The 11,188-nt window shown below is 37.9% G+C and overlaps 1 protein-coding gene and 1 long non-coding RNA gene across 7 annotated transcripts in view; one reads left to right on the top strand and one right to left on the bottom strand.

Moving 5' to 3' along the window:
• Positions 1 to 11,188, bottom strand: part of march1 (membrane-associated ring finger (C3HC4) 1) — a 32,390-nt gene that overhangs the window by 7,507 nt on the left and 13,695 nt on the right. For 3 of the 5 annotated variants that reach the window (XM_034889408.1, XM_034889397.1, XM_034889417.1), the window contains one exon: positions 6,436 to 6,611. In XM_034889408.1, the coding sequence (XP_034745299.1) occupies positions 6,436 to 6,611 (176 nt within the window). Of the gene's footprint in view, positions 1 to 4,184; positions 4,593 to 6,435; positions 6,612 to 11,188 lie in introns of those variants that run through there. The other 2 variants (XM_034889424.1, XM_034889433.1) reach the window with 1 other exon arrangement.
• Positions 6,312 to 11,188, top strand: part of LOC117955200 — an 8,383-nt gene continuing 3,506 nt past the window's right edge. Inside the window, exons 1-3 of one of the 2 annotated variants that reach the window (XR_004658979.1) lie at positions 6,312 to 6,383; positions 6,476 to 6,605; positions 8,461 to 8,759. This is a non-coding gene — a long non-coding RNA (uncharacterized LOC117955200). Of the gene's footprint in view, positions 6,384 to 6,475; positions 6,606 to 8,460; positions 8,760 to 11,188 lie in introns of those variants that run through there. The other variant, XR_004658978.1, reaches the window with a different exon arrangement.

Raw genomic sequence — 11,188 nt, 5'->3', positions numbered from 1 at the left:
GAACATTCGATGGGGAGGAGCAGGATAACCTGCCAACTGTCTGGTGTGTGGGCAGTAGATAAAATGTACAAAATAGAGTGAAAGTAAAAGAGATGTGTTTTGATAGTAGATTCACAGGAGGAAATTCTGATTTAAAAGATAAAAGTTGTTATTCTGAAAATGTTCCAATACATTCCAATTAAATCCCAGGAAAAGATCAAAACAGTGCTCATGTTCATGGTATCGAGGGAACATGTCATCCTCACTTTTGGACGCGATGGCGGTCTATGGCAAAGAGAAATAAGTTATATATTCAATTCAACTGAATTTTATTTATATAGTACCAAAAACAGTTATCTCACTGCGCTTTTCATAAAAGAGCAGGTCTAGATCGTACTCTGTGATGTTATTTACAGAAACCCAACAATTCCCACCAAGAGCAGGCACTAGGCGACAGAGGCAAGGAAAGGATTATACGTGACTTTGGCTATGCAGATTATTCATCTAATTCATCAATAGATTATTTTGATTTTTTGATCAAATTTGTTGAGTATAATAACTATGAAATACATAAAAATACTCAAGAGCTCTGATGGCCTTAATGCTAACATCCAAGCTCAGTCATTTTTTAGAAATAAAATGCTAAGTTAAATCTATATTTAAATAGTATTTAATTCATGCCTGCTTTTGTTTTTAAATTATATACAGTATAATGTCTATAGGTGTAGCCCTATACAAGTTTTAGGTTTAATGTATCTTACAGGATATTTATATAGCTCAAAGTTCATGTTTGTAATGTCTCATGTAGGTGGCTTCTTTATAAAAAAAAAACATTTGAAACACAAATATATACATATATGACATATAAAAAGCAAAACAGAGCTTGCCTGTACCAACCCACACATTGACCCTGGTGTGGGTACGCTCTGTGAAAATCAGTGAAATAAACAAGAGCCGCTGACAAGTAGAAGACTGCGTCCTCTAAGCTGATCAAGAGATTTGCAGCTAGTCAGGTTTAAATCAGTAGTCCTGCATGGAGTCAAAGCAAACCCTCTGCAGTGTCCTCAGGGTGGTAGACTACATGACAGACACATGTACTGGGCAACGGGCACATGCTTGTTATGTTTGGTAGTTAAACAAGACAGTCATTTATTATGAGTCACAAAACAGATTGTCTGACAATAATTCCATAATTCATGTTACAATACTCCATAATGTGGTTTAAAGAAAGATAAATCAACAGATGGGCACATCTGACCTGAGCGAAACAACAGTTCAAATTGCTATCAATTGCTATATGTGTTGCTATCCAGTCTCGCTATCTTCTCTGATAATTTGTACTACTGTGTGTATTGTTCTGTGGCATCTGTATCATAATCACACTTTTCCCATCTCTTTGGCTCATACCTAATAAACAGAAATACTTTCTCCTTTATTTTTTTATTGTTGACTTTCTAAAATCACAATCATAGTAAGAAGACTTTAAGACCAATATTGAAATGTAGACTTTGTTTACAGATATATTTAGTATATTTAGTAAAACCTTTACAGCTTGGAGTTGTAAAAGTAGCATGTTTGTTTAAAATTTGTATATAAATAATGTAAATGTTACTTTTTTTGCAAATTCAAATGCAAGCTGTACAATGTTTTTTTTTTCTTGTATGAATGTATGTAACGTAATTTTTCTCAAGGTCCAGGACAGCCATTGATTCTTTTCTATTTCTGTACAGTATGAAAATGAACTACCAGATAGTGTAACAAGACAACTTTAAAGAAAGTTTTTGCACACTTTATGTTTACTGGGATAGTACAGAAATGTGCTAATTAATTTTTTTCATATTATAGATACAAACGGAACCTAGAAGCCTAGAACAGTAGGACAAATATGTCAACATTTCTTAAATGATTTAAGTTTTTTTTTTATCATCACCTTTGTCACATTTCAAATATGTAAAAATAGCATTAGAGAAAAGGTTATACAAAACAAAGACCTGAATCACTCAACGTGCTCATTCAGTATTTCTGCAATTATGTTTATGCTGGACTGACTGCACTCTACCATGGATATGATTTACACTGCAGAAGGACAAAGAAGTGCAGAGCTAGTGGCATTTAGTATTATTATTCTATCCTCACAAGACAAATCTAAAACAGTGTATTTTTTCGGTTATTTATTTATTACATTTTGAACAGTCCTGCTACAAAAGATGTTTGCATGTCTGTGTTATTGTTTACTCTTCACTCTGACCACAGGCAGCTCCCTGTAAAAATTATGGATTTTGTATACATTAATAATGAGTGGCCTTCACTGTATGTAAGGAGGTGTACCAGCTAATTGACTTTTCTAAATAATTTTTTTCTTGGGTTGGTTCCTCTTTACCTATGTACATACGGCATGTGCTCTCATGAAGTCAGTTCCCCCAAATTAGGATGCAGTTTGGTAGAAAAGCCTATACTCTACCAAACCTATAAACAACTCATTCCATCTGATGGATTGTACAGAACAATTTGGAAATTTTAGAGGATCTAGAAACAGCACTACTCATTTTGATGCATATTTATTGGTTTTACTTAATTTAGATAGTTTTGACAAGTAAAACAACCTATGTGTATGTCTTAATTCACTTTAGTTTTATTTTGTAGGGTTGGATATAGGATATTATCCTAAATATGGATGTACCAAATAGCTCAAAGCTCAATCAACATTCGTATGCCTCGCTAGGGTGGGGCGATTGGCTGAATACATTGCCTGTTGTTTTTTGGGGGAAATATTTGTCCTTTTGTTTTGCTAATTTAATGGTCTGCCTCCGAAGAACGAGCTGCCCGCTGGGCAGTAACTCTCACAAAGAGTTCACCAATGGCAGAGAGAGACAGCCTATTTCCAAATTGTAGTCTGTGAATTATGGGTTTATTTAGATTAAACCAGTTGGTGATTGTTAGAACAAAGAAAGGACTAACCAAGACTGTTTGGGCGGTTTCATTTGGTTTCTGTTGAGTTTGACTGTGTTTTATGATGAGTTAACAAGGCAATTAAAACATAGTTTGATGAAAGAGAGGAACGTAAATTCAGAAAGTGTTGGGTTGTATTTTCTAGTTAAAAAAGAAAATAGGTGTAAAGAAATTTCCTTTCTTTACATTTTTAAGTTAGTCTTGTTTATCTATTTGACTAAAAGATGCTAAGCGAGCAAACTTTCCCACTAAAGCACATCTCCCAGCAGAAAACATTGGGGTAGGGGGGTGTCATTAAATATGACAACAGACCTGATATGAGGAAGTGAAACTGTTTTGTACTACTGTTACTCACAAAAAGATGTCAGTTACTTTTTAAGTTCCTGTTGTCATCTTAATAAGTGAATGCAATGATATGTCTGTATGTTTGTTTATGGAATCAAGAGACCGAAAATACACAATTTAATTTGATGGCAACCATCCGAAGCATGAGTTTGTAAACTTTATAGTTTTCATTAGAACTTAACTCTTTAGGTCATGCATAGCGAGGATGACCTTGTTTTCCTTTTTGCTTTAAGTCCCTAACTCTGTCAGACAAAGCCACTTCCTAGCCTTAGAAACAGCAGCACGGTGGCTCAGTGGTCACAGCAAGTAGGCCAGGCTGAGTAGCGGGTTGGATCCCCGGTCCAGGTCTTTCTGTGTGGAGTTCTCTCCGTGTTTGTGTGGGTGTCCTCCAGGGGCTCCTACCATTACCAGTCAACAAAGGTACCAATGCTCCTAATTAGTTAGGGATGGGTAATGCAGAGGATACATTCCTTGTATATGTAATAATGTACGTTTCAAAATAAAGGAAATATAATATTTTCATCTGATGTAACATGAGGTGATGCTAGGTGATGATGATGTGACGTAACGTCAGGCTCTCAGGTGCAGGAACAGTGATAAAAGGCTACTGAGTGCATACTGTACATATACTGTATGTGAGCAACTGAGTGAGTTGAAAAGACTGTCAGCTGATAATAGACTATGACACACGCACGCACACACACACACGCGGACACGCTTGCACAATTACACGTATGCAACGTCTTCTACAGTCATTTAAATCATCGCCTAAGGACTAATCAAACAATTTCTACCTCATTACAACACAAAGGTGGAATGTTTAGCTTCAACTGGCAAAAAAAAATAAACCTAAAGAGCTTTTTCTGGCACCTCAGAAGCACAAGAACTGATTTAAGAGATCAGTAACTCACCTCGGTCTTGTCTTTGGAGCGAGCAGCGCTTTTGCCGTTGCTGGCTGTCTCCCTGGCCGGAACCACACTTATCTGTTGTATTGGCATTCTGCTGTTTCTAGGCAACACTCCGGTATTACTCCCACAGCATTCCCAGCACGCCGCACCTTCCTGTCCTCCGGTCCGTGTCTCTGCACGTTATCAGCTGTCCCATCCACGAGCTGCTTTTAGGGAAAAGGGACAGCTTTCCGGGATCGCTTTCCTTATAGTCAGCCGAATCCAGATCACCAAGAGAAACGAAGATGGGATCAGGTCACCGTGGCAACAGGAAGACAGCTCTGGAAATGGTTGGGTGTGAAGTCGTCATGACGACTGGGAAACTACTCAACGGTGTGCTCCACTTCCTCCTCCTCCTCCTGTTCCCTCGTGCTGAGAGGGACATAGAAAGGAAGAGTTGAGATGGAGCTGAGCAGTACACAAGGATACAAGGCAAATGTGTGTTGTAGTGAAGTGCGTGGGTCTCGGAGGGGCGGGGCCAGGATTTTGTCGTGCTTGCTGGGTAATAAGCATACGGTCCACAAGGATTAGGGCTTAGACTAACCTCAATCTCCTCCTCTGACCAGTGGTGCTCTTAATAAGCTTATGCAAGTTGTGCACATGGACAGCAGTCACACACAAACACACACACACTAGCTTGATTGTTCTGGGACTCCATGCTGAGAAACAATGTGTTGATGGATGTTTAGTTGCATTATTTCTTCTGTCATGTTAAAGGAATGAAGGCACGTTAGTTGTCTGACTGGCCATGAAGTGAAAAACCTACACAACCCTATCAGTGTCTTCACAGAATGTATGTGTGTGTGTGTTTGTGAGTGTGTAATCCTATTTGAAATAGTCTTAGGTCATGAGGATTATGATTGATATAACTGGAAAATGGGTGATTTAAGGTGATCAAGAAAGTGCAGACACTGACTGAGATGAAGAGGCAAACAAACTAAAGTGGTAAAATTCTCCTTAGATGTGCACAGAGCAATGACTGTCCACTTCACAGTACCAAGATGCATAATCAAGATGATTTGAATAATTATAAATCAAATTTATTCCTGCTGCAACTGGACTGTTAAACAAGATTGTGTAGTTTTCTTCTCTTGAGTTTTCATTGATGGTATTATTATTCTAAACTATATTTCATAAATGGCTCCAAGATATTTTCAGTGATTCAAATAGGTGTTTTTAAGTGCATTTACGGGTTGGAAATGCACCTGAGCCAATAAGAGTTTTGTAGGCAGGATTATGAAGGAAAAGGTCATCTTCTCGTGCCAGCGCAAGAACAATGTAGAAAGAAAACTTGCCACAAAAATGGCATCAATTGACACATTTGTTTGATTTGAAAGCTTAAGTCAACTGCTTGAGAATATCTACCAAAGTGGACGTCACACTGTATTGTATCGTAAAAAAAGCAGCAGCAGCCTTGTTTTCAACAAGCACAAATGAGAGAAATTCCCAAATAAGACAAGCATAGACGTGTGAGAAAAGCATGTGGGTTGGCATATCAATCTCACACACACACACACACAAGAATTTAATCGTATTGGAAATAGGAAAGTCAGAACACACTTGCATTGTGATTATCACACTTTGAATGCAATGTGGATCGCAAAGCTTTTATTCTTTTTAACATGGATCGAGAGATTTGTTTGATGAGAAGATGAGTAGGGGGCTTAAATCTCGTTGCACATGTGCTGCACTTGTGTATAATGACAATAAAGGCATTCTTCTTTTATTCTATTTTAGCGGTCATATTGACTGATTTCAATGCAACATGGGCAGCTACCACATCCTGCAAAGAAAACAATAAAGCCAAGCTCCATCTTTCACAAAAAAGTTTCAGTTTCAGAAAGGTCAAATGTTGTCTCAAACGTTTTCAAACTCAACTATCTCACACTTTTACCAAGTAAAGCAAATAATCCACCTGAGAGCAATATCATGAATTATAAAATTAATAAATGTATACACAGGGAGCTTCTACTTAAACACACGCACAAGGCTCACTAATAATTAGGGTTAATATGATCTCATTGGACTCAAAAGGGGATGTGCTAGTTTGCTCTTCGCAGCTCTTGCTAATCTGTGACAAGAGACTGGGTTTGTGTGTTTGTCATGTGTCATAAAGTTGCTCTGTGATGATCAACATCGGAACACTCTAGTAACATACACTTGGTAAGTGTTTGATCCTAATTTTAATTAATTGTGTCATGGGAAGAGATGTCACCTTTGTGGGAAAACTGATTTTACAGACGAAATGTTCACAGCTGCGGCAGCGGGTGTAGATGGCATCTACATTTACTGAGCTAGAGGTGTTGACGATCCTATTCTCTCTCCTGGTGTTTGCCCTATTCACACTCACTGGGATGCTCAATGAGGAGCGTGCATGCACGAATGGTACGACTGCAAACACACACACACACACACACACACACACACACACACACACACAAATGTCTGTTTTAGTCCATTTACTTTACAGACACTTGTAATTTACTCCATACGGAAAACTAAGCTATGAGAATCTTGTGTTGCTTAACTTAACTTCTACACAGTGCACTTTGCACTAATGTTATTAAAGGAGAATTCCCATTTTTATGTTAATCTCGATTGTTATAAATATGCAAGTGCTTTCGATTGAATAAACCCCGACCTTAATCGGTGCAGGCAACACTGAGAAGCTGCAGTTAATGGGGCAAGTTTTAGAGTGCCTTTGTGCCTCTTAACAGACACACAATGCAATGAATATGTCTTTACAACATGAACAGGGCCCTTACGTAACATCAAGATGCATGTTCAAGTCAGACATTCTTTTAATTCACCCACCCTGTCTTGTTCTTGCCGTGGGTAGCTTGGATAGCAGCTAGAGCTAGCTAGCTTCCTTTTCCTGCTACAACTGAATTCCCAGGAGACAGCGCAAGGCAACAGCTCTCCTTCAGTTCCGTTATTAGCTGTTAGCTGCTAGTGATAAGTGTGTTCACCCAGGCGTTTGTAAAAAAAATACTAACGCAGCAGTTCCGTGTGTATTGCGTGTATTCCGTGTGTATGCTCATCTATTTTGTGTGTGATCGACCAATCTGTTGTTGGTGAGTAGGAGGCTTGGTATTGTCAATCTGTGTGCTAGTTCCCTTAGCCAACAACAATCCCACCAGCACCCGGTGGTGTGGTGGTAATTAGATAATTTATTACTATTTTTGAGGGGGAAATAAACTACAATTTGTCGCCGCAAAGTCATGGGGGACACCCAATACATCCCCCGACGCTAGGGGGATCATTGTTGGCTGCAGGAGGCGAGGAAGGCGGGGACGAAAGCCTGTCCTGCTAAGGAATCTACCACACACATCGACAATGCCAAGCCTCCTCACCAACAACAGACAGATCCATCACACACAAAATTGATAAGCTATAATTAAACACAGAACTGCTGCGTTATGATTTTCACAAAAGCCTGGCTGAACACACTTATCATTAGCTGCTAACAGCTAGCAGCTAACAGCTAGTACTCGCATAATTAAAGCGATCAAGATTAACATAAAAATTGGCCGGAATTCTCCTTTAAGGGACTTCGTGATTACTGCCACTTTCATACATGTTTGTGGTATCAATGGAAAAAAACAGAAACACCTCTGACCAAGTTCAAACGAATGCAGTTAACACAACAGTGCTGCATTACATCCTCCCCGCATTAAGGCTATAAAGTTCAGTTTTCGTGGAAATCCTGAGAGGTGTTGATTAAATTTAATGATTATTTTGAAGGCTGAAGTATATAAGTCTACCCTCATTAATATAAATATTTTGGAGAAAATTGAGTATAATACAATGCAATTCTGCAGTATGCAGGACAGTTGTATTACACTGCATTAGTTTTAGTAAGGTATAGAGTACCTATCACACTGGCAATGGAGAAATGGTATATACTGAAATTATTTTTGAGCAAAACAATAAACACATCCTACAGTATCTCTCAATATATTTACAGCACTACAACCTCAAAGATTATAGTGTGATTAAATAAAAATGTGTCTGAAGCATGGTTTATTTATGACAACGGCCATGAAGAGACAGCATGCATTCAAGAGGTATAAAATAAGTCATGTATAGAATAACAAATATACTCTATTTAAAAATCTGTTGAATGTTAATTTAAAGGTGCACTTAGGAGCTTGTTGCTTTTATGTCAAATACATTATAGATTTATATTAAAGGAAACTCTAAACAGCACAAATAACTGCTACCATTTTCTATCCACCAGAAACAAACATAAAGCCACAATCTGAGGAGGGGATCGTCTGACTCCAGACAAGGTTCATGATTGACAATGTGAAACTTCAGAAGCCAACAGCGGTCTCTAGCTTCCTGTTCAGTGCTTTATAAAGACATGTCAGCCAAAGCCATGTGTGAATGGGTGTAAGAGTGTGTTATCAGTTACCAGAAGAAAGTCAAAGTAGAGACCGCTGAACATGTGTGTGTACATTATTATAGGATCCAGTGTCGCTTGATTCAGGATGAGGCACAAAGAATTGGCTGAGGTGTTACTTTGTGAAAGAAAAAGTCAATAAACAAACTGTTCAAATGCAGTATCTGAATAGAAGATCTGGTGTGTAAATATGTAATGTATGTATGCTCTTGTACAGCCTAGTCTACATTTAGGCACCATCTATATACTTGTTTAATTATTACAGCAAATGAATGCGGAATGTTAATTTGGTCAGAATATATGGCATGTATAATGAATATCATGAAATAATTTAGTTTAGGCTATATGCTAATGCAAGTTAGGAGAATACAACCCCCCCTCCCACACCCACACATTCCTGCGTCCCTCTCTCTCTCTCTCTCTCTCTTGAATTGAAGGATATACTGGTAGAATAGCATTAACAATTAACAGTGGCACTATGATATTTAGGGACTGATATTGTGTTAATAGAGATAGCAGGCTATATTAATGGTAAAGAATAGAGAGCTTCAGATACCTTACTAGGAGAGCTATTTCTTGTTTCACTTGTTTACACTAGCTAGACTATTATCTATAGCCCACTAAAATATTCCTTTATCTTTACCTCAAGTAAGTGTAGCTAAAGTGAAGCAAATAAAAGTCATTAACACCTTACAATTTCACTCTGCATCACTCACTGTGTGTGCGGTACATAGACTGTATATCATAGGTCTACAGTCTATGGTGCGGTAGCAAGTCCAGACCAAAGGGTTTGCGACAGGAGATTAATCCTGCAGCTACTTGCAACCATAGACTGTGTATTACCGGCTATGGTTGCAATTCACCGGTCTGCAGCATTCTGAAAGCTGCAAGTTTAAACCAATGAGAAGAGACAATACGATGTATCATCTTCCTAGTCATTGATTCTTTGTTCTTCATTCTAACTTTCAACTTTCCGGCTTTTTTGTAAATGGATATATGATTTATTGTTTCTAATTATGAAATTGGATGACTTTACTGATAGTGAGGTACTTGCTACAGTGGCATTTTGAGTAGTAAATCGGCAAAAACATTTTATTTCTCTGACTTAATGCTTTGTTTTAATACTGCCTGGCGCTCTCTCTCTTCAGTAATTCTCTTCTTCGCTCGTCCACATACCGTTACCATACAAGCAGCCGCCCGTCAGCCTGTCTCTAAAACAGACTGCAGTGCACAACGACACCAAGAGACAGTGAAGGAAGATTGATTCCACGTACAGATTGATAAAGAGTGCACTGTAAAAAATAAAAAATAAAATTATTATTTTTCTTATTATTTGGGATTTATTATTTAGGATGTATTAGCAGCATGAAAAATGTGTGAATCGCAGGCCATAAGAATCATTCAGCCCCTCAGTGATGATGATATGAAACCACATGGTGCAATGTAATGATACCTGCTAATGTATTCATTAATGGCTCTTTACAAATTCACCGAAGCTCCTGACCTTTTACTGCGGTTCTTTCATTGGATGTGTTCATGAAAATATTTGTGCACATATTCATACTCTGATCACTTTATAGTTAAAAGGAAAAATGTAGTTAAATGTTATAAAAATGAAAAAGGATCACTATAGTAAACTTCCCCTGAACTTAATTTCTTTGATTTCAAAACCGATTTGTTTTATTCATGTTTCCAATTGCACTGGTCACTAATTTTAAAATTCTATAGTGCATTTCTATAGTGCATTTCTATAGTAACTTTCAGGCTAAAAGTAACCAAAAATCCAGGATTCTGCAACAAGTTGTGCCATAAAGCTAGAACTATTATTGTTGTTGTGAACAGAAACTAATTTTGAGTTTGAATACAGTACACTGATACAACCCAGCACAACAAAGAGCACTGTAGGTACACCGTAGTAGAGCATGAGTCATTTTTTACCAACAGCTGACTGAATCAACAGTTACAATAACGAGGGTGTAAGGCCCTCTGCTGGATAAGGCATGCTACTGCACCTCAATCTGTGTGTAAACAGTATTGCTTTGAAAATACTTTTTTTCATTTACGTAATGCAAAACCGTGGCTTTTGTGCTGACCACTAAATCAATTTTAGTATGTGGATAATGTGTATTTTAAGTTGGCAATATTATGTTGTTTCACAATCAATTACAAAATTTATTTCAAATAAGGCAGAGCACATGGTTTTGGTAAGTTATTTCCCTGAATTATACTCCTATGCTTAGGTAATGCTTCCTCTGAGATCCGTACAAATCCCACTGCCTTAGCAATCACCTAGTATTGGTCCTATCTCTGTGCTTTTCTTTTTTTATAGAAAGTGCCTGCTCTTTAGCCCCATCTGCAGTTTTCATAAAATATCAAATTGATGATGCATTACATTCAACTTAAAACAAACCAGTCAGGTTGGGCCAAAGTAAAAACAAGAAACATTTAGGAAGCGACTGGATGCTTTTCTCTATGTCCTTTATATCTACTGATGTGTACGGCCAGAAAACCACAAAGACCCAGACTGCATTTAAAAATCCAACCAGTGTGGCCACTGGGTTTG

Source organism: Etheostoma cragini, chromosome 2, assembly GCF_013103735.1.
Source record: "Etheostoma cragini isolate CJK2018 chromosome 2, CSU_Ecrag_1.0, whole genome shotgun sequence".
Lineage (NCBI taxonomy): Eukaryota > Metazoa > Chordata > Actinopteri > Perciformes > Percidae > Etheostoma > Etheostoma cragini.
Note: the sequence above shows the minus strand (reverse complement) of the source record. Positions and strands in the feature narration are given on the sequence as shown.